Source organism: Dipteris shenzhenensis, chromosome 18, assembly GCF_047967505.1.
Source record: "Dipteris shenzhenensis isolate YYH24624 ecotype China chromosome 18, Dip_SZ_1.0, whole genome shotgun sequence".
Taxonomy (NCBI): domain Eukaryota; kingdom Viridiplantae; phylum Streptophyta; class Polypodiopsida; order Gleicheniales; family Dipteridaceae; genus Dipteris; species Dipteris shenzhenensis.
Genome location: NC_141613.1, coordinates 2,914,621 through 2,938,900, shown reverse-complemented (window position 1 = coordinate 2,938,900; position 24,280 = coordinate 2,914,621). Strand labels below are relative to the sequence as shown.

Genomic DNA, 24,280 nt, shown 5'->3' with positions numbered 1-24,280 from the left:
GGATCCTGACCCACTTCTCCTCGCCCTTGGCTCATGGAGGCTCTGGCTCTATGGAGGTGTCCCAATTAAGTTTTTGCAGTGGGACCCTGGGGAATGGGAATGGATAGATGAAGGGCACCGAGAGAAGGGCATCCCCTTCTTTCGTTACACGGTCAGTAATGCCAAGAAATTCCAGCTCAGCTGTAGGGGTTGGAGGCCCACCAGAGCTCATCATTGGGAGAACTTTCAGATTCCTGCTGACTTACAGAAATTTTTTTGGCAGAGACTCTGGGAATCCCACCGGAATAGAAAAATCACTCTCTTCTTTTGGCTTTCTATTCATGGTGGGATAGCAGTAAACCATTGGAGGTCCAAGTTCGGAGCTGACCCTTCTTGCCCTCGCTGCCTTTCTGCTTTGGAGACAATACAGCACTGCCTATGGGATTGCAGACAGACGAGAATCATATGGAAGGGGATTGCAAGACTTTTCAGCACTTTTGTTCGCCTACCTTTCTATATGACCTGGGGATCAGTGGCTTGGCTTACTCTTTCAGGGCCCCAGGTATTTTTTGAGAGACTTGATTCCTCTTGGGCTCTTCACATCCGACGACCCCTTGTGGAGTGGTGCTCTCTACAGGATGTTCCGGCCACTCTTTTCAAGGTTGCTCACTCCTCGGTCGACTCTCCATGGGAGATCCTAGCTAGCATTGCAGCATGGCACATTTGGAGAGCCAGATGCACTGAGGCTTTGGAGGGTTCTCAGGTTCACCCTTCTCAGATCTTGGCCAGTACTTGGACAGATACAATACACACTCTGATGGCCATTTGAGCGACCATACAGGGATCATCTCGAGCAACGTCCTCCAGGAGAGTTACTTTTCTCAGAGATTGGAGAGACTCTCCCTTCTTTGCTGAGACTTCTACACCTCATTCCTCTGAGGTGTTTTTTATTACATGCTTAGCATGGTGTATTTCCGCACACAGCTTGCTCTAACGGGTTTCTTTCTTACTTAATAGAAGTCTCTTTTTTGAAAAAAATTTCACACGTGCCAAACCTGTACTGAAATCCCGGGAATAGTACGATCTGTACTGACAGAATGTATGACTGTACGGTAGTTGTACGGAGCTGTACTGATGCAAGTACGAGGCTGGTACGTTGGTATGGAGACTGTGCGGATGCAAGTATGAGGTTGATATGTAGGTACATATGCAAGTACAATGTCTGTACGAAGACGTACGTAGTGCAGTACAGAGCAAGTACAAATGTACGACGACGTAGGTACGGAGTTGTACGGAAATTGTACACAACGCAGGTACGTACGGCGACTGTACTCAACGCAGGTATGATCGTACTGGATCCGTACGTGTCTGTATGAACGTCCATACAGTTGTACGAACTATACAACTACCGTACAGTTGTACGGACTGTACGGAAAGGGTGCGCCGGAAGAAAAATCTATGCTCTGATACCACTGTAGGATCGAATGAAAAAGAGAGTGCAGATTGCAAAAAGAGTCGATAGATTAGCCGTCACGGCAACGCAGGTATGTACGGTGACTATACACAACGCAGGTACGTACGGCGACTGTACGCAACGTAGGTATGATCGTACTGGATCTAACGCAGGATCCGTACGTGTCTGTACGAACGTCCGTACATTTGTACGGACTGTACAACTACCGTACAGTTGTACGGACTGTACGAAAAGGGTGCGCCGGAAGAAAAATCTATGCTCTGATACCACTGTAGGATCGAATGAAAAAGAGAGAGTGCAGATTGCAAAAGAGTCGATAGATTAGCCGTCACGTCAAAACTAGGATAATGGGAAAAGGAGTACAAGGTACAAGTACTTAGACCTAGGACTAAGTGTCCTAGGTGTCACATAGGACTAAGTGTCCTATGTGGCCTAAAAGGCGCTAACACTACAAGTGCCTATATTTATGCCTACAAGGCACATACCATGGCCTATAGGGCATCACTAGAACCACCAGGAGATGGCCTACATAAACTTCTCAAGCTTTGTCGACCCTTCATGCATAGAGTCGATCATAGCAGCTCGTAACCATGTTGGAGAAAACTTGTAGTCTATGCATGCAATGAAAAGATATACTTAGATATTGAAATTTGAAACAATGAATTGTAAAGAGAGTCAACATAAAGAAAAGTAGAGCTGTATTTCAATAGAAGGCCTGAGCAAAATGCTTGTATATCTCCTCAGACCTACGGGTCTTGTTGGAGAAATCATACCAAAAGACAACTACAAATCCTTACACTGACAATGAACAATAGCTCAACACAAATAAAAAGATCAACACACAGCCAAGGGTTGTGGAATCCCGCCGTCAGTGCACAATTAGAGAAGCCGTGCCATCAACGTCGAGTCTCCAAATCAAAGGAGCTGATCACAAAAGGTCGCCAAACTCACCAACCTTTGCATACAAACCTGCCATATGCAATGTCCATGTAACCACAACTAGAACTTGACTCAACCTTTCAAGATTTTCCCTTCCAACATCACTAGCACAAGATGGTCCAATCCCTATTGGTTTTTATAGTCACTCGTGATGCTTTGACCAGAACCTTGTGGACGATTCTGGGGTGTTTATTGTTCCATTGCAGATATTGATGACGCATGATCTCAGAGGATACATCATGCATCCTTAGAGATTGCATCTCTTCATTATACAAGGATAGCTTGCTTCTTTAGCAGGGGATTGAATATGCATGATGCAATCTCTGAGGATTAAGTCAAGCTTGTAGAATCAATTTGCATTATAACCAGTTATAGAATTCAGATCTAGGATTTGACTACAAAGAAGAAGTCTAGGGTCATCCACAGTGTGCAATAATAACCTTTTGCACCGTACCTGTGACATATGCCATACATCACGTTCAGGGTTTCCTACAATTCATTGTATTTCACAGTGTGTAATCCATTTCAGCTTTCTCAAGCATCTTCCAAAGTTTTTTCCTCTCCACTCCAAAATTTTTAAGATGGAGACAAGGTAAAAAATATAAGCACATGTTGATGAGCACGGTGCTACTCTCCATGGGGTGCTGATGGACAGCTTCACAAACTTCATGACAACTAAACCAGATATTTTTTATGCAGTCCTTGTGTCAGTCAATATATGGCACATCCAATGGTGAGCCATTGGAAGCAACCAAGAAAACTGTCGAGCAAATGAAGGGTCCCCAAGAATTATTTTGATAGTGGAGAAGATGTATAGTTTGAGCCTCACACTCTTAGACGTTTTAGGCCAAAAACGTTTTCTAGTGCAAATAATCTCAACAATGCTTTAATCCATTGTATAATTTGAACTTTCAACAAAGCACATAGTTTGGGTTCAACTTGGTAAGAAGTTTCCAAAATAAGGACATACTTCTATTAGTAATGGATTTACTGCCATGCCATTGCAGGGGGTCTTCTAGGAAAACATTTGAATATATCGCTTTGTCCACATGTTTGAAGTAAGCACAATCTGGATGGCCTAGTTGAAAGGCTCACACGTGCTGAGAATAAGCTGATGGTTTTGAGCCGCTCCAGTCCGTTTGGCTGCCCACACTAGAACCTGCCAAAAAGAAATATATTTCCTTTCACTTAAAGTTAAAATTAGTAGCATCTATTGGAAAAAGATTAAACTATTTAAAAGGCCAGTTAATTGGTATGTTCCCATAACAAAGTTGAGTAAAGAGTGGGCTGGTATGTTCCCCAACTAAAAAAAGAGGCACCTGCAAAAGATCAAATTAAAATTTCCCTAGCAAATGATACAAACCATTGCCTCCTTGTCAAGAAAAATAAAGTGCACGACAACGAAAGCCAAAGTCGAGAAGACGGCTAGGAAGCAAAGGAAGGAATAAGCGAACTGACCACACAAAGATTATCCAAAGGGGTCTTAGACCAATTGATTTTCAGCCCATACAAAGCCACAAGGCTACTCTCCCTCTATAGATGTAGGTGAGAGCTATCTCCCTCAAGATAAGGGTGAGGATAAGCCTTTTTGAGCCCACATAATTTATGCATCTAGATCACATGCCTCCTAAGGAATGGTTAAGGTTTTGTCATTTAGACAAAACCTATCCCACTTCTTGTATTACTTACTTCATCTATTGCAAGCAGTACGTTCAGCTCTCTCTTGCTCTCACACTCTCTTTTCTAACATTTGGTATCAGAGCCCAGGTTCTGCTTTTTTGTTGCTTCCTAGCCCGCAAGCTCCCTGCTCCTTGCTTCCGTACTTGCTCTCTGCTCCTTGCACTAAGCTCCTGTCCATACAGCTCCAGCCCAAAACTTTCTGTCCATACAGTCCGTACGACTGTACGGATCCGTACTGCTTGCTCTGTACCAACTTGCGCTGCCATTTTGTAAAAGTTCCAGTGCAGCAGTCATCCGTACACTTCGACATCCGTACTGATCCGTCGTACAACACCGTACAGTTCTTACGTTATCATTCCGTACAACGCTGTAGCATTCCGTACAAGTTCTACACCGTACTGTCATCCGTACTTGCACACCGTCCGTACTGTCAGAATACCTGCATTTTTGTACAGGCCGCCGTACAACAGCTGGCAGCTCGTTCGTACTTCAACGTAGTACTATTCCGTACAGGTATACGGAGTCCATCCGTACAGGCTGTACCAACTGTACTTAGCCGTACTGATAGTTCCGTACTGTCAGTCCGTACAGCTTGGAGGCGTTAGTACCTTGAGCAGTTTTCCTTTGCAGGACATTTTGAAAGGCGCTTTTGTCACGCATTTCTGCATTTGAGCCATTGTTTGGCTATAAAATTTGGGGCTTTTGCAATCACACTGCAATTTTGTAGTGAAATTTGGGGCTTTTGCATGCAAAGTGCAATTTGTGCAACATTTCGGGCTTTCAGACCATTTATCCTCTTTTGTATGCGATTTCCCACAAGAAATTGGGGCTTTTGCATTTGGGTTGCAATTTTGCAGGTAAAAGAGCATTTTGGAAGTTTGCAAACAGTTTTGAACTCAGTACGAGTCAAATTGCAGACTTTTGCCACTTTTTGCAGATTCTATTTGCAGATTTTTGGGGCATTGAGCAGAGCAATGTGGTGCATTTTGAGCCTTTGACAGGCTGTGACAGTATTTGTCACTATGGGCATATTATTCTTTGCAGACTTTACTTGTGCATTTTATATCCTAGGAAGGTCTGCTGTATTTTTTCTGAGATTATCTGGTGAAAATGACTCATAACAACTCAAATGAGGTGTTCGGGGTTCTCACACAAGAGGATAAGTTGGATGGCACCAACTACTCCTTGTGGAGTTTCATGGTTCGCAATATCTTGGTTGGCAGAAATCTTTGGGATTATGTCAATGGAGATGAAGAAAGACCAGATACAACGCCTATACCTGTCACTCCTACAGCTGGAGGCAAGGGTAGAGGTACAAATACAGCACAGGTGATTGGAGCAGCCGCTCCAGGAGCTCCCACAACAGAGCAGAAAAGATGGGACTCGAGAGATGCACAAGCTCTTTCAGTAATTTCTCTTTCTGTCAAGAGGTTCATTATACCTCATATTCGGTCATGCAAGACATCTATGGCAGCTTGGGTAATACTTGAGAGTATGTTTGCAGCAAGGAACAATGCTAGGGTTTCCTTTCTGAAGCGTGAACTTTCCCATACACATATGGAGGAGGGAGATTCCATGAATTCTCACCTCACAAAGCTTCAGGATCTCAGGGAACAATTGCTTAACATTGATGAAGTCAGAGATGATCTCCACCACTCTGAACTCTCTTCCTGAGTCCTATCTCGGTTTCCACACCTCGCTGAATTTGTCATTGAGGGGGGGCAGCAATCCTCTCTCCTTTCATGAGTTGGTAGGACTTCTGTTGCAGGAGGAACAAACACGCAGAAATATGGCAACCCGAGCTGGCGAGCATGCTATGCTCTCTAAGTTCAAGCCCAAGGGTAAAGGGCAACATAAGCCACATGCCAATCAGCCCACACATCAGCATAAAGCTGATTCTGGACAGCCTTCTTATAAGGCACAGGATGATACAAACAAGCAGAAAAAGAAGGGCATCTCTCATTATTGCAAGAAGCCAGGTCATTATATTGGAGAGTGCAAGAAGCGCATAGCCAAAGAAAAGAAAAGGGATTCCGGCATGGCTGTATCAGATGCATCAGGTCCACATTGCCATGATGGAGGAGATGTTGCAGCCAACTTGGTTGAAGAGCACTCCTTTTTGTCTTGCACTTCAAATTTTTCAGTGGGTAGTTCAGATACTACAGCAACTAATCATGATGACCCATATGCTTTTTTGACTTGCAGTTACGATCTTTCAAAGGATGAATGCTCTTTCAGTGTTGATGAAACACTACATACTTGGTATTTTGATAGTGGTGCTTCAAAGCACATCACTTGCAAGAAAAATCTGTTTGTAACTCTGCATTCTTCACCCACCAAGAAGAAGGTAACTTGTGCAAATAATTCTTCTTATTCAGTAAGTGGAGTGGGAGACATTATTTTCACATCCACTGATGGCACAGATTTCAGAATTTCAGATGTACTCTATGTGCCACGTATAAAGAAGAATTTGCTTTCAGTGTCCTTACTCAATAGAGGAGGATTTCAGGTTGTTTTTTATGATGACAAGTGTGCAGTCTGAGACAAAGAAAATGAATATGCTTTGAGGTTGTCTGGCACTTTGTATCGGGGTCTTTTTTAGCTTGATCTATATGAAAAAAGATCCCATCTTGCATTATCAGTTAGCACTCCCACTGTTGCGATGCAGAATGCGGAGTTATGGCATGCTAGGTATGGGCACATGAGCTATGGCAGCTTAATGACACTTTAGAGGCATGATATGGTTGATGCATTACCTCCTTTGGAGTCGCCTTCTCATGCATGTGAAGGTTACATTCTTGGCAAAATGCATCAGCTTCCCTTCAAAAAGGATGGTGCAGTGAAAGCTACAAGAAAATTGCAGCTTATTCACAGTGATGTCTGCGGTCCCATGAGGACACTTGCTTTTGGGGGTTATCTCTATTTTGTTACATTCATAGATGACTTTACCAACTACACTTGGGTCTATCGTCTCAAGGCAAAATCAGAAGTGTTTATGCATTTCAAACACTTTGTGGCTATGGTTGAGAATGAGACAGGACTCAAGGTGCAAACATTTCGCACAGATCGAGGGGAGAGTATATGTCTCATGAATTTGAGACATTTCTGAAAGAAAAAGGCATTATGCATCAGCTTACAGTGAGGCTTACACCTCAACAAAATGGCAAAGCTGAGCGGAAGAATCGCACCGCCATGGAAATGGATAGATGCATGCTCACAAGAAGTTGCCTCACAGGTTTTGGCTGGAAGGCCTCATGTGTGCCAACTATATTTTAAATCGGGCTCCTACAAAGGCTTTGAAGACAATCACTCCCTATGAGGCATGGCATGGGAGAAAGCCTTCAGTGGACCACTTCAGAGTTTTTGGTTGTGTTGCATATGCCCACGTGCCTGTGGAGTTCAGACACAAGTTGTCAGATAAGGCACTAAAATGCATTTTTGTGGAACATAGTTCACAAAGCAAAGGCTACCGTCTCTACAATCCTGCTACACGCAAGATTTTTGTTAGTAGAGATGTCATATTCTCTGAAAATTCTGCACATACAAATGCTGAATTTCAGATTCCGGCCTCTTCAGATGATGTGTTTGAGGGGATGCTTCCTATAGCATTTGGTTCCCCCACTGAAACTCAGAATTTACAGCAACCTCCGCCAGCTCCACAAGTACAACTTCAGCCCCCAACTGAATTGGTACAACCTCAAGGTGTGGATGAAGTTGTCAGGCAAGAAATTCAAGAGATAAACGCAGCCAAAACAGTCCCGCATTGGTTGCTTCAGACTCTCAGGGAGAGTAGGCTTGAAGCTCAATTGCCTGGCAGAACTCGTAGTGCAGTAAGGCACATGGGGGGAGCTCATTCAGTTGAATCAGCTTATGCAAGTACTCTTCTTGATAAGGAAGAGCCTGAGACATTTGAAGAAGCAAAGATAATGTGCATTGGATGAATGCCATGCACGATGAGTTGCAATCCATTCATAAAAAGCAGACTTGGGATGTTGTGGATTTGCCACCAGGTAAAAATGCCATAGGTACATGGTGGGTTTTCAAAGTCAAAAGAAAGCCAGATGGGTCCGTTGATCGGTACAAGGCCTTTACGTGATTGATCATTTCCTTGTACATGACATTGGCACTACAGGGGGGTGTTAGAATTATTATTATAATTTAGCAGTGACCAATGTAATGTAATAAGTAGGTTAGGGGCACTTTTCCCTCATTTAGAGGTTTTTCCCCCTAACCACAGTTAGTTCACTAACTACGGTTAGTGAAGGATAAGGTTTTGTCACTTAGAAAAAACCTATCCCACTTCTTGTATTACTTACTTCTTCTATTGCAAGCACTACGTTCAGCTCTCTCTTGCTCTCACACTCTCTTTTCTAACACATGTGCCAACAACATTGTGGCAGGCTATGCAATCAACGGATTTCTCGATCCATGAAAGTTTAGAGGATCCCTCTAGGCCATGACTTGCAGAAATGTTCGCAACCCTCATGGTGCTCAGCAGTCTCCTTCAGCGCCTCACAGACAGCTGACTCTTTGTATCGTTTTCAATTTTTTAATAGAAGGTACCTTTTTCTTATTAAGAAAAGAAAGAAACATAAAAGATAACAGCCACAAAAGATGGACGTTTTCAATTCCAAAGGAGCACAAACTAAAAGAGTTGCTGAGAGGAAAAACTGGTACTGTGTTGCATGTTGACAAAATGAGCTTACATTTAGCACTGAAGAAGCTCGTGATCTAACAGTGTTAGGATGTGCTATTATTGAAGCCTTGAGCAAATTATTCTCGAGCAATATTAGAGCAGAACAGACACTAATCAAAAATTTTACCCGACTTATGATGCCTTTGTTGCCAGATGAATTGCAGTCTCTTAATATCTGCAGCTTTTTTCATGTGCCTTGCTGACCATTCTACCATTTTTTCCCGTTCCTCCCAAATGCTGCTTGCATTCTCCCAGTCCCAAACATCCTTCCAAACTGTCCTAATCTCCATGTTGCGTGGTTTCTTCCTTCTGACCTGCAAGTTTTTTGTCCTCTTGAGATAGATCCATGAATATTCAAACCCCAATCGAAGAAGCCATAAAGGAAGTGCAGCATGGAGGATGGAATATCAGACCTGGTCACGAAACTTGTGACGTTTTCTCAGCATCTTGAAGGACTTTCTTGGCAATTTCAAACCGTTTTTCTCAGCAGCATTATTTTCAAACCTTTTTATTGGTAGATCCTGTTTGGCGTGCATTTAGTATTAGTTTACCACCAATTTATGGGAACAAAAAAAAAAAGGCAATTATTCAGCAAAATAATTTTTTTAAAAGGATAATATCAGTAATAGCATCAACAAATAGTAAAGAACCAATTTATGCAGCAGTACTTCCAAATACTTGTATTACATATATGTGTGTATGCATATAGATCTATGTGCCCATACATGTCAACAACATTTTGAAAGCCAGATTTCATCTCACATAGCAGGGACTATCTTAGAAGGACATTTTCACGAATGTCATCACTGCTGTATAACATTGTATAAATAAACACTGTTCACGCATATCCACACACTCAAATATACATGAGTGAAACTGCAGAGGTGAAAGGCAGACTGTCTATTGACAAAATCTAGCATTAACGAGAAGGCTAATAACAAATAGCCCACATTCACTTCATCCAAGCTGAAACCTCCCTATGAGCTACCTTTTCTATAATTTTATTTGCTTGGGAAATACAAAACGAAATACTCTGTCTATGATTCAATAGAAGCGCAGATATGAAATCTTGGTTATGGCTGCCACAAATTACAAAGTTAAAAGAGGGCTCTGATTTTTTTTTAAATTTAATTTTTAAACAAAAACATTAGTATAACAGGCACAATGTTCAATACAATACCTCATACACCGATTTCATGAAACGCTGCCAAACTGGTGCAGCATGGGAGGCACCCGTACCTTTACAAACAAGAAATTTGATTAATCCTGATTTTAGAATGATAATTGGCAGTCTTTACACTTTTGTCTACTGTTTCCACATCCCATGTTTCTTTCACAACCTGGGTGGAGGCCACCAACGGGACTGTTGTCATCATATCCTAGCCACACCTAGTACAAAGTGAAAAATATGTTATTTCCTAGTACATGCGTAGTGTGAAGTTAGAAAGCATAGATATTTTGGTTGATTATTCACTGCCGAATTTTCTTGCATATCATTTGTGGCCTGACTGTATTTTTGACTGCATATCAAAGTGCCAGTTCTTGCAAAACAACCATAATTCTCACCACACACGTGAGATCTGGTGTGAAGCCTGCAAACCAGACATCCCTGTGCCCATCTGAGGTACCAGTCTTTCCAGCGCAGGGCCGTCCTATTCGTGCAGCTCGACCTGTTCCTCTCTGGACCACAGCCTGCAAGAATAAAAAACAGTGCTGAGAACCTATTTCCTGGATATACCCAATCACAAGTAATCCTTCTGGCAGCATCTTGTAGAGCTGTGTCTACTTGACATTGTTCCTGCCTCTCAGTACAGGCCCCCTCTTGCATCGGTGGACACGAATTGGGAGATTGTTGCTAGCATCTCTGCCTAGCACATTTGGAAGTCCAGAAATACAGAGGCTATAGACAGCACCCAGCTCCACCCAGCCTTTACTTTGGCTAGCATCTATACACATTGTAAACACCTTGATGGCCATTTGATCTAGAATGTAGTAGAGTTTGAGGGCTGCACCGGTCAGGAGGATTCTTCTTCTTAGAGCGCTGAGAGCCAGCCCTTCACTTTGCCTGAGTCTATTACTAGCTTGGTGTGGCATTTTCAGCCACAGTCTTGATTTCTTTCAAGATTTGCTTATCCTCAGACTCTTTCACTGGTACTTCACTGCTTGTTTCTCATGCTATGCATGATGTATTTGTGCCTCAAGTGCTTTGCTCTTGGCTGTTTCTTTCACCCAGAGGGAGGGAAGGGGGGGTGCAGGGAAGTAAATTATCATACTGGACTTGCCTGCAACAGCTTGCGAAGCTCCAAAAGAGCATGCTCATCAACAACCACACTTTCTTGCCCACTCGGATCCTACATCAAAAAATTCCAAGAAGAGTTCAAGCTCTATCAATTCTTAGTAGACATCAACCCGTGCAAAACCTATGGACTTCTACAGAGTTTAAAGAATGAAAGATGTCATACAACTTTTTGATACCTTGATTTCGTCCAGAAGCTGACCCTCTTTTGTTTCAATTCGAGTGATAAGGTGTGGTTTGTGATACACTCCCCCAGCTGCAATAGTGGAATAAACTGTTGCAAGGTTTAGAGGTGTCACCTATCCAGTCCACATGTTGATTGATTATCAATGGTTATGACACAGGAGATTCAAACTAGAATGTAATCAACGGCATACATCCTAGCATTGCAATATCCAGGCAGCATAAACCATAGCAAGTTGATTTCTTTTGACAAAGACGAATGGTTTTATACTGGGAACTATAAATGGTCAGTCCTGAACATGTTCTTCCATTTCACATGACACATGGCAGCGTTAAAATATGACCTTGTCTTTTTCCCTTTGCGTTCCTGTAAATTCCACCGAAGAAATAAATATAAAAGATCAGCTGACGATAACTCCTCATCAACATGTTGGCAAATACAAACAAGATAGCCAAAAAAAAAGGATAGACTGCCCCAACAATCAAACGTCCTAGCCGAAAGCCGTGCAAGATGGCAAGATGGCATCAATGCACTCACTGATGGGAAAGACAAGAGTCTTTGCTCCAGGTAAGTAAGAATAATTATTAGCAATCCTCAGGTGCTGAGACGAGCCGAATCCTTACCGAATGTTGTAGAAGGTCGATCAAATAGCTGTCAAGGACTCAACTGTCCTACACACCCTTGATCACCAATGAACGCCTAGCCTTCCACATGTGCCATGCTCCAATGTGCCAATTGTCTGCCATGCCATGCTTGTGGAAGGCAAGGGAAAAAGATCAGGGTAGCCATTTGATACAAGCTAGACAGCAATATCTTTCTCATGAATGTAAGCCACAAAGGTCAGGTTGAGCCAAGCCAAGATTCCACGAGGTAGCACATTTGAATGCAGGACACTCGAAACACCTGAAAATGAGCGTGCTGGCCAGGGGGCATTACTGAGGTCAACCTCTCAAATCCTTTTCTAGGAAAAGCCTTGATACATTACCTGACCTATGGGACACAGCTATGGAGTAGGGCATAGCCTAGGTTGACTGAAGCTCAGTCTTGGAACATGTAAGATAACTGCCCTAGTTAAGAAAAATGGAGCTCTCGTTAGGATGTTTTTCCCTGCTGATAGTGCAACCCTTGCCAGCTGGAGGATCCCCTTCCAAGATCAGCTGCCATATGTCAACTACTGAGTACTTACCTGAAGAAGCACCTAAGCAGCCCAATAATCCCCATTGTACTCTTGAGAAAGGGAAAGGAGCGGCGGGCCGCTGCAAGGAGGGGGGGGGGGGGGGGGAGGCAGTTGTGGGGGTGTGTTTGATAAGAAAGCCTATCATTGCAACTCTCACAAAAGGCATTCTCAGACTGCACACATGGATCTCAATTAGCTGATACTTGCACTTGAGGTAGCACAACCCCTGATATGCTTGAGGATCACCTTGCATGGCCGTTGTTGCATGGCCAACCATGCATACGGTTCCCTAGACCTCTTGAGCATTTATGATGCTTGATAATTGACTTGTGAAATCATCAAGGAATTTTGCTCCCGTTCCCATTCCCAATCCCTTTGTGCTCACAATCCTGTTTCGAGAGGAGATGAAGTTTTGGACGATATTCCTGTTCCGCCACACCCCTTGTCTCTAAGCTCATAAAAGTCCCCGGAGGAATGCTTATGAGCCCTGGTAACATTACATTTCTCAAAGGCCTCCTTAGGCCCCATATTGCCGCTGTGGGACTATCCATTCCACAGTCATCCCAAGGAAGAGAGGCCAATTCTCACAACCACCCCCATTAGTCCAATCCATTGTGCCATATCGCCTTGGCAATATTAGATTTCTCAAAGGGCTCCTGTTGCAACTAGGACTATGCATTAGGCCCCAAGTCCACAGTCATCCTAGGAGGGGGGCAACCAGCCCCCATTGGTCTAACCCATTGTCCACATCGCCCAGTGTGAAGACATGCAGCCACCCACCCACCCAACAACCTTCAAGGCATACTAGGCACATGCCACTAGAACGAGTTGCTGACAATACACACCAAATTAGCCAACTGCAGCCATTCATTTATACACCAACAATCACCACTACCACACAAAAGCGAACCCCACTATAAGCCATTGATTCCTACAGTCAACTAATGAACAGCGAGCTCAGACGCATCACCAACTTTACCTATAAATATCAAGGCAGTGCTTTGAATCAAATAAACCACATCAATTGACCCCTAAGGAATCACCACTTTCCCTTGCAATCTAGGGGGAGAGTCGCCAAGTAAAATGAAAGCATACTTAAAGGGGAAAAAGGCAAGAACAATCTGGCTGTTCCACACTGCTAGTGAAAGTCTACAATTTAGAAAAAGATGGGAGACATCTTTAGGAGATGTATGACAGCATTGACAAATAGCTTTCCCTTTCCCTACGGTTGCTGCCCTAGTTCAGTCCAGACTGCCTTGTGTAGGATGAGACAAAGAAAACAAGATGTGTTTTTCTGGGATATCAGGGTCCCAAATTTTGCTAGACCTCTTTTTCCATACCTTCTGCCCATCATGTCTCAACCATCTTTTATTTATCACTCTTCCTAGATTAACTGGTTGAAAAAAAACAGGGCTAGGAAGATTTCTTTTAGTGCCTTTCCAGTGGAACTCATGGAGGCAATCAGCTTGTCTACCACCTAACCAGGTGAGAAAGAAAGAAAGAAAGAAATTTTATTAGAGCCTTCGGAAGACCGATGGGTCTATGAGACTGAAAGAAAACCTGATACAAATCATAGTAAGGGTGGAGCTACTAAAACAAGCATCATCACCCGTGCTGAATCCTAAGTCTGATCATACATAATCAAATACATCTGAGAGTCTCTATCCCAGACTCTGAGTCTATTTCTAATAAAATGTAGGTCAACGGTTGAGTCTTAAATCCCATTGAAGATGTTGATCTCCCTTCCAGGCTTGTGTTTCCCTGTCCCACAAGTCACTCCAAACTTGAATACCATTTTTGTTCAATCTGATTGCATGTTTCAGCTCTTCATCCCGTAGGCGAGAGTAGCTATTGATCTCTCTTTTTCCTACTCTTCTATATTTTGAATTACAACACTTTGTCTGTAGGTATTCCATGGCACCATCAAATGATAATATCTCGTAACAAATAATTAAAATAATAAAGGTGGCAACCCCTGCCATGCATAGATTCAAAAATGGGTAACCTCAAAAACTGAAAATTACTATAAAATGACATAACAAAACCAAAAAGCTGCTTAACACGATAGACCTCTAGTGTTCAAGTCTGCTTTTCCTTTTCATCATGCCGGCCTAATGAGACTTTATTCTAAATCTCCTGGTTTAAAAGGGGCTGCTAAGGTACAACTGAGTTATGTAAATATACCAGCACATAAAGACCCATGCCAAAGACAGATCATCCTTGGTGGAAGTAGCAAGAAACGGTATTACAGAAAACCTTTAAATAAAACATGTACGATAAATGGTGCAATCACCTGACATTTCCGCTCTTCTGTTCATTCCCATTACGGTTATTCACTTTTATTCAAATTTCCATGTTATAAATCATGTACTCGTTAAACATTGCACTCTAAATGTTTGAAGCTGTGAGGGAATAGATAGCATGCCTCAAATCCTCCCAAAGCTAAAGTAAGGTCAAGTGGAAGAGGAGCATCAATACCCAAAACCTTTCCCATTCTACAAACCTGGAGTCAAAACATCCAATTTATACATTACAATGTATACAAAACAATAACTTTTGGAACAACAGACTATAAATTTGCTCAAATACAAATAAGCAAGTCATACCTTATCCACACCGACTTCTGCACAAAGCTTTACAGTAGGTACATTCAAGGATCTCAAAAGTGATTCCTCGACTGTCACCTATAAAGTGGAACCAAGCAATTGAACAACATTTACAAAGCTACATGGGCTAATTGTGAATAGCACTATCATTGTAGTGTACATGGACAAACAATGCACAGAACAACACATCGCAACATAATTTGAGCATGCAATAGAACACCCATGTAATCAAGTGTCTTCAGTTTGCATCCTGATTTGCCAATCAACAACTGAACCGAAAACACAATGGTCCATTGTCCCACTAGATGGTGAGCTAGGGTCTTGGGGCAAACGTACTACCAGCCAACTACACTAAAATACATAAGGGGGTAATTCAGCGCATGTACAACCAGGCATACTCGATGATAAGTACAAGCAAAAGCAGCCCATAATCTCAACCAAGGAAAAGGTACTAGAAACAAAATTTAATAGAAATACGTGCAATCAAGAACACATGTAACTGCCGACCCTATAAGCCATAATAATGAGAAATAGCACACTAAGATGGCAAAAGTAAGAAAGAAAAACTCTTATCACAGTAAGACATACCTTAATTTCAAACAAGACATAGGTGCTTTATGTGGCGCTTGAGTTGAACATAGGGTTTATGAATGCAACCAAAATTAGAATGATCCTACTAACAACTGGAAGTAGCTTCAAGCATATGAGACATATTTGACCACAAAAAACATTGTAAAGAAAGTTGCTCATGACCCAATAAACTTTTTACCCCCATACGTCTGGAAAACTTACATGGATGCCTCCTAACTAAGGTCATATACTTTAAGGCAATGTGGCACAATACTGATGAGGAATTGTAAAAAGCTTGCCACGGTTTCAAAATAGATATACTACCTTGAATGTATAAGTAGCCACGTCATGAGATATAAAGGTTACAAAACACATTAATTTCTTGTCAGGGTATGAATACTATGATTTAGAGATGCTTATAGTATGTAATTCTTACCATGGAAAAATGATAAGTTAAGCCTTTAAATTTTAATTGTAAATTCTAATTAAGGGATTTTAATGCTTATAGGGTATGTCAACGTAAAGACATGTGCAATGAAGGAGAAGGGGCAGATTTGGTGAAGGGGCAACGATGGCAAAAAGGGGAAGAGGGTAGGGGAGAAAGAAAGAAAGAAGAAAGAAAGTTTATTAAAGTCTTCAAAGGACCGATGGGTCTATGAGACTGTGAAAAACCTGATACAATGAGCTGTGGTAGTGGAGCTACTAAACGAGCATCCACACCAATGCATAATGCAAAAAATGCAAGATGGAAGTACTAAATCCTAAGTACAACATAGTCATATCTCGACTGTATATAGGCTGTGGAAGTGGAGGCATGAGGTCAGTAATAGAGCGATGTCACCCCCCCAAGGGTGCAGTCCTGGTACGTCTCCCGGTCATAGCTCTACGTCTAACCACACTGTGGAGCTTGGATACGTGGAGCCGGTTTATGCACTTGGGACTCAAGCTTTGAGCACTTGATATTTTCATGCCACCCTCATGCTATTTTGCTACTTTTTTGCTATTTTGTACTAGTATAGCATTTTAGTACTCAGCAAGGGTGTTAGTGAAGCCCTTTGCCCTGGCCCATTTGCCCCGGCCCACAGTGGTCTGTATGAGTTACTTGATTCCGTACCTTGTGCCATAGACCCGCGAGGCCTCCTGCGGACGTTAATATATCTTTCTTTCTTTCTTTCTCTCTCTCCCCTCCTTCCTCTCCCCTACCCTGTTAGGCCTACGCTTCAGATAAGCCTGTTAAGGCTTCTTGGTATTGTTGCTACGAAGTAAAAAACTCCTCTCTCTCTCGTGTATAAGCCATCCTTCCCCACCAAGTTTTGTAAAACCCATGTGGGTCTTGGTGGTTGAGGCTCTGGTTCATGTCGTGGTGTGTGTGTGTTCGATCCCTGCGGATCGCTTCGGATAAGCCTGTTAAGGCTTCTTGGCATGGTTGCTACGAAGTAAAAAACTCCTCTCTCTCTCTCTCTCTCTCCGCTACCCTCTCCCCCATAGACTCTCAGTCTCTAACTGATGTTGATGATTTTGGTGTGCATTTTGTCCCATAGACCCGTGAGGTATCCTATGGATGTTAATATATCTTTCTTTCTTTCTTTCTCTCTCTCTCTCTCTCCTCCTTCCTCCGACAGCTCAGACATAGGGTTGACTCACATATCATACTTGGGGACATCCCCTCCTTGTTTAGGGTCGGAGCCCGACCGACGGGGGTCACAGAGGTCTGATGAGATGCAAAGAGCTCATGTATTTGCATCTGTCGGGCTGTCTCTTGTGGTGGTGGAGGGCGTGGTCTCCTCGATCTCTAGATCCGATGGGCTATGTCTTCAAATCATGAGACTCATAAAAGGACTATAGTGCGTCTAGGTGTCTCTGAAGCCCCTCTGCTGAGGAAGACAAGAGAGCCACGTCATCTACATAGAGCAATATATGGATCAACGTGCCCACAAGAGAGCAACCTATACCCCCCTGTGTCTGCATCATTGTCTCAAGCTCATCAATGTAGAGACCAAATAAGGTAGGCGACAAAAGACATCCTTGTTTGACCCCGATGGTGCTCATGATCTCGTCTGTCCACCTGGATCCTACACGAGCTCTACCTGAAACTCTCTCTCGAAGTGCCATGATAGCCCAAATGATCTCCTGGTCATAACCTAAGTCCTGTAGGCGCCGTATGAGGCGGGCTCTCGGAACCGTGTCAAATGCCTTGCGGAAATCCACAAAGCAACAATAAACCCTCTGCTTCCGTGACCTCGCCTCCTCAATGATACATCTGAGCGTGAGAATGTGGTCCATGGTTCCATGATCACACCGGAAACCGGCCTGTCCTGCTGCTCTAAGTCCTTGACACTCTGCAAGTCTACTAACCTCAGAGTCAGGTACTGATGCATAAATCTTGGACATGACATGTCCAATCATAATGGTCATGTAGTTCTCCAGGCTCATGGGATCCCCTGCCTTGTGGATGGGTGAGATAGTGTTAATGGTCCAATTGTGTGGAAACCCCAAACAAATAGCTTCATTAAAAAGCTTTGCTAAGATCGAGGCTAGGAGGTTAATCCCATATGCAATGAACTCAATGCATAACCCCTCATGATCCTTCGCTCGGCCATTATGAAGTTTCATTACGGCATCCTTTACCCCTCCTCTAGTGAACAGGATGCAAGATGAGGGGCGAGGCATGTGTGAGAGATTAGGGACTGGCTGATTTGAGATGTCATAAAGTGTGCGTGCATAATCAAACCAGATCTGAGTGTCAGTGAGTGGCGGAGGGGACCATCCTAGAAATCTCCGCCAAAAGTCCCTAGAGTTATTACTAAACAAAATGTTCAATAGCTCCTCCTCGTTCCGACGAGCGAAGTCTAGTTTCTTCCTCCGTACCAGTCTGCGGTATTCGCACAGCGGATCTGGTGCACTCAGAAGACTGTTTTTGGTTTCGAATCTGAGTTGACGACGTAAAGCCTTAAACTCATCATCGTACCAACTATTACAAAGTACAGTTCCAGGGGGTGGTGGACGGGTGGATCGGGTGGTGTGGGGTAAAGCGTGAATGGCAGCCTTGTGTAGTGAGGACAAGGGCAGCACGATCCTCTAAAAGGGGTATGAAGTCAGTATAAGCGAGAAGTATGTATAGACGACCAGAGTAAGAAGGTCAGTGATCCCGATCATAGCGTGTATCATGGTAGGTGGAGTAAGAACTGAGTGGGGTGGAAGGTGCTATGCGAAGGGGGATGGAGATGCTAAAGAAAAGTTATGTATGATCAGCCCTTGGGAGGAGAGGTGCTACAATGAAGTCACTAATGCGAGATGTGAAGACAGGGGATCCCATGATGTAATCAATAACACTAGAGCCCCCCCATGTGGAAAGCATGTGAAACCACCTGAAGCGAGCCATCTGTCAAGACCATTACAGATAATGAGATCATGTATCCTGCCGAGGTCTAATAGGACCTGCCCATAGGATGAGAATGGACCTCGCCTGTTAGCCAAAACCCGTAGCATACCTGCGTCCTCAAGGTCAATATCTGGCAGTAGAGTCGAATCATCTCTAAAGTCAAGAAGTGCTACCTGACGGGCCCTTGTCCTCACGTTGAAGTCCCCCACTAGGAGGACTTCTCCGCGGCTAGAGAAGTCAACAATGGACTAATAAAGAGCAACAAATGGGGATGTCTCATCATCACCTCAGATATCTCTAGCAAAGTGGGAGGTCTCAGGGGGGAAGTAGCAAACTGCGACAAACAGATCCCGGCTATCCATGTGTCGAATCCGGATCCAAAGAAATCTAGAATGTGTATCTCTCTGCTCTACTGAAATGGTCCCCATAAGTGTGGATCTGAAAAGGACTGCAACACCACCTGAACCTCGAACTCCTCCTGTACCCCTCGTCTCATCTTTGTAGGCAGACTCCCATGTATATCTGCTGACTATTAGAAGAGGGCGCTCTGGACTCTGATGTGTCTCTATATAAAAGACTATGTCGTGGCCTGTATAGGATTCCGAGAAGTTCTCTGGTTCTGACCATAAGGTACCATTACAGTTCCAAATGGTGCAAGACAGGGTCTCGGATATCTTAGTCTCATAGACCCCGCTTCCCTATGTAGGAGAGGGGGCAGGTGCCCTACGGGGACTTGTAAGAAGTCCTCCCTCTCATACCACTGCCCACTTCTCCTTCCGGACCTGATCCCGCTGCTGCAGCAAACAGTGCCTCTCCTCAACCTGAAGAGGTGTGAGGTCCTCATCCATAGAGATCGCTCGCTAATCTCGAAGGACTGACCTGCGTCGTAGAGCTGAAAGTCGTGCCTAAATGTCATGGAATCATATGATCAGGGGTTACTCTCGGTTGGAATCTCTCCCCACCCGCCATGCCCTCTCTATCCTGTGCTCAGCCACACCCAGGGTAGCGGCCACGAACACAGTCGCATCTACCATCGGTGTAGCCTCAGTGCGTGGGATCCCGCGTACTCTGATGTTGAGAGCCTTACTGGCTCTCTGTTGTTGGTCCCCGAGGGTAGCCGAAACGGTTGCCCTTGTAGGTTCCCATCTGGCCACGTCGACCCATTTGGACGTCTCCTCATCCATGGAGATCGCTAGCTGATCTCGTAAGACTGACCTGCATCGTAAGGCCGAAAGTCGTGCCTGAGCATCATGGAACCATATGATCAGGGGCTGCTCTCGGTTGGGGTCTCTCTCCACCTTCCATACCCTCTCGATCTTGTGCTCAGCTACACCCGGAGTAGTGGCCACGAAAGCCATCGCATCTGTCATCGACGTAGCCTCAGTGAGTGGGATCCCATGAACTCTGATGTTGAGAGCCTTACTGGCTCTCTGCTGCTGCTCCCTGAGGGTAGCCAAAACGGTTGCCCTTGCGGGTTCCCGTCTGGCCACGTCGACCCATCTGGACGTCTCCTCAATCATTGATTGCATGCTCGCAATCTGATGAACAGCACTAGGATGATATTGGCCTGCTCCTGAACCACCCACGCCAAGTCCGGAGTGAACCTGGCTTGCTCATGTGTGTAGTGGCTCAGCTCCACTTCCTTGGCTCGCATACTATGTACCTCCACGAGTAAAGTCTCCCATCTGTTCGGGGGATCGAAAAGACCCTGTCTGAGCTGAAACTGAAAGGACTGAGGTACAAAAGTGGTAGGGTGTGGCAAGATAGTAGGCATAGGTCGTGCAAGCTGCATAAGGAGAGTGGATGCCTGAGGTATAGATACAGGTGTCTCAATGGTCCCAATCGGATAGGAGATGGAAGACTTAGTTAGTGGCCAAGTAATCCGAGTGGTATGAGGGAGGTGGCTGACTGAGAGGGAGGGGGGATGGGAAGGTCTAGAGCAGTGGTCCTGCGTGCATCACCTCCTGTGGTGGAACGGCTAGGGTCTCCAAAGCAGTGGAGGAAGAGGACTCCAAAAAGCCGCCTCTCACGGAAGGGGTGGCTAAAGCTATAGACTTGATTGGCGTAGTTGAAGTAGACTTCAGTGGTAGGGCTGAAGCAGGCCTCTCGACGTAGGTGAGGGTGTAGATGTAAGTGAAGTAACTCCTGTGGAAGCAGATGTGACTGTGGCTGATGATGATGATGATGATGATGACTCTTTATGAATCGCTCAGCTGTCCAGTCCAAGTCCACTCCGGTTGAGGCGTCTGTTGACAACCTCAAGCTTCGATTGCATCTGCTGAAGTTTGTCCTTTTCCTTCTCAGTATCTTTTCCCCTTCCTCCTTTTTCCCATCAGAGAGAGAGAGAGAGAGATATTTTCTTAAAGCTTGAGATTTATAAATGACACCTTACATTTTATTCCTAGAAACTAAAGGCAGTTTGTAATTCCAACTTTGAGACCCAGCGGAGCTGGGTCTCTAGCCCGTCATAGACGGCTTGAGTTGATGTTATGCTTGAGATGCATAAAGTGTGATTGAAATGCTTGAGATGATGCTGCAGGGTTTGGAAAGCAAACACCTCAAACTCTTTATAACCAGGCTGCTGTGTGTCAACTATTCCCACCCAGTGACATGTCCCTCTCCTACATAATGCCTCCTTTTAATACTAGAGGTTGCAAGGAGGGGTGCCATGTGGATAGAGAAAGAAAGAAAGAAAGATATATTAACGTCCAAGGGAGGCCTCACAGGCCTATGGGACAAAGTACACAGAAAAGCGAACTCATACAAGCCTCAGTGGGCTGAAGCAAAGGGTACGCTAGGACCCTTGCTGAGTATTAATCTATGCTAACAGAATCATAATCATAGAGGGAAGGGGGGGGGGGGAGTCAACTACAACAACTGCAGAGTGGGCCATATCAATCAATCAATGTATCCAGGTGCTGGGACGAAACCGAAGCCTGGTACAATGATGGCTCTCTGGTGGGCTGCGAAGATTTCTCGTATTTGCGTCTGTCGAGCTGTCTCGCGCTGCGGTGGGGGACGCAATCTCCTCGCTCTCTAGACTCTCTGGGCTACGTCTAGGGTGACCCCTCGTCTCTATCGGTCTCCCCTTTAGGAAAGCTGTGATAGGTTGGACCTGAATAGAGTGTATCCTGGGGGCTCTCAGTCGCACATGTGGCCTCTACGCCTCTGTCGGTGGTACTGTTCCGGCTGCTCATCCGGACCGCTCTCATGTCGCCTAGCTCCTCCTCCTCCACTCCCCTATGTCCGGGGGCTAACTCAAATGTATAGAAGTCTGTGACGTGTCGCTGTGCCCGATCACCCTCTATGTCCTGTAGTGGTCTGATCATCCCCTGCTTCTCTCTGATTTGTCGTAGAAGCGTCTCCCTGTGTCACCGCATCTCCATCAGATAAAGCCCGATACAGACCTAGTCATGGAAATGGATCAGTCGTGACGAAGGACCAAAGCCACTCCCCTCTAGGTAGAGACAGTGGCTGCGTCCCCGAATCTCATAGTAGGCTGGACAAACACAAAGAAAATGCTCCTCTGTCTTAACAACCCCCAGCGTACATAGTGTGCAGACCCGCTGCTCTCTGGGTAGACCCGCTGCTCTCCCTGCCTCGATCCTCAGCTGGTGGGACGAAACCTGCATCTAACCAATGGCAATCCTCAGTGCATGGGAGACTCCTCTATCCTCGAGATACTGTGGTCTAATAATGAATCCCTCCTCTGATACACTCAGAAAGTGGTCGCGATAAAACTGGGTCTTTGTGGGGAGCTTCTGGTCCTTCCCAAAGTCTGGGATGTGTGAAGCTGGAGAAGGTCTAACCGTATGATATGGTTGATCTCATCTCACGGAATCGACTTAAGAGGTGCATCCATGCTGTCCTGAAAGGGGGGAATCCTGTCCATCTCTAAAACGTGCCTGGCAAGCCATGTGGATATGTGTGCATACCATGTGTCTGCCCCGCTCTCTGCGAGTCGTCTGGATGACTCTAGGGCCAACCTCAGAAGTCTCCAATGGAGTGAGTCCCACACTCTATGGATGAAAGTCACTGTATGAAAGATTGCATCAACCTGGAGAGGTCATGGCGAACTCTGCCTGTACTACTGAGGGCTTACATCGGATCGTCCTGGATCCCATTGTCACCTGTAGCCGCTCGAAGCTCCTCCAATCTATCCTCGGAAGATCACACCCCCAGAAAGGTGATGCATACATGACAGTCGGCCGCACTAGTGTGTCGAAAAGCCAGCCCTTCATCGGTGGATCTTGGAAGTGCGCCTTGAAACACTGCCGCTCTAGTCTAGCCAAAGCACTATGCCCTCGTGTAAGTCGTGCCTAGGCTGCATGTTTCATCGTGAAGATAGGTCCTGTGAAGACTACTCCCAAATATGTGTATGACTGCACTATCTCCACTGGTTCACCACGATACGTGAAAGTAAGTCGGTTAGTCACTGCTCGTGGGGTGTTGAAGATCATAACCTTAGTTTTCCCATGGTTGACCGTCAGATCTCTCTCTCTGCAAAACACCTCTAAAGCCTCCATATCTCTCTACAGCCCCTCCACTGAAGAGGATATAAGGACTATATCATCAGCATATAACAATATTTGTATGAGGAGATCCCCTAGTAATGAGCCCTTGCCACCTAGGCGATCTATGAAAGATGTGATCTCATCAATGTAGAGTCCAAAGAGAGTCGGTGAGAGAGAGCAGCCCTACTTCACCCTAATGGTGCTCTCGACCCAATCCGATAGACCACCTGGGACACGGACCCTGCCTCTGTCTGACTCATATAAGCTCATCACACCCCAAATCAGCATCTCTGGGATATGCATCTCTTGTAGTCTCCTGATCATGCGAGATTGTGAAACAGTGTCGAAGGCCTTTCGAAAGTCTATGAAGCATGTGTAGACTCTCTGATGTCTGGACCTCGCCTCCTCAATGATAGCTCTCAGAGTGAAAATATGATCTAGAGTAGAGTGCTGCCTCGTGAATCCTGCCTGCCCTAGTGCTCGTTGCCCCTGTGCCTCTGTATGAATGCAGATCTCTCTCTCTCAAGTACCGATCCATAGATCTTGGCTAGTGTGTGGCCAATCATGAGGATGTGATAGTTCCCCTGGTGCCCCATGCTGGTGGGAAGCCGTGACAAACTGCAAGGTTAAACATATGTGCAAGGATCGGTGCTAGGACCTCTTGCCCATGTGTGAAGTGCTCTGTCCGAAGGCCTTCGTGATCCTGTGCTTTCCGGTTGTGGATCCGACAAAGTGCAGCCTGCACATTCTGCGTAGTGAATAGATGACAGGTAGTGGGCCTGG

General features: G+C 44.8%; 1 protein-coding gene across 1 annotated transcript in view; it reads right to left on the bottom strand.

The window, feature by feature from the left end:
- LOC147890708 (uncharacterized) overlaps window positions 1–24,280 on the bottom strand; it is a 160,778-nt gene that overhangs the window by 29,503 nt on the left and 106,995 nt on the right. Inside the window, exons 12-20 of the mRNA XM_087389494.1 lie at window positions 15,032–15,109; window positions 14,851–14,928; window positions 11,244–11,363; window positions 11,051–11,119; window positions 10,335–10,460; window positions 10,109–10,157; window positions 9,949–10,007; window positions 9,182–9,289; window positions 8,896–9,082 (exon numbers count right to left, since the gene is read on the bottom strand). Of these exons, the coding sequence (XP_087245620.1) occupies window positions 8,896–9,082; window positions 9,182–9,289; window positions 9,949–10,007; window positions 10,109–10,157; window positions 10,335–10,460; window positions 11,051–11,119; window positions 11,244–11,363; window positions 14,851–14,928; window positions 15,032–15,109 (874 nt within the window). The remainder of the gene's footprint in view (window positions 1–8,895; window positions 9,083–9,181; window positions 9,290–9,948; window positions 10,008–10,108; window positions 10,158–10,334; window positions 10,461–11,050; window positions 11,120–11,243; window positions 11,364–14,850; window positions 14,929–15,031; window positions 15,110–24,280) is intronic.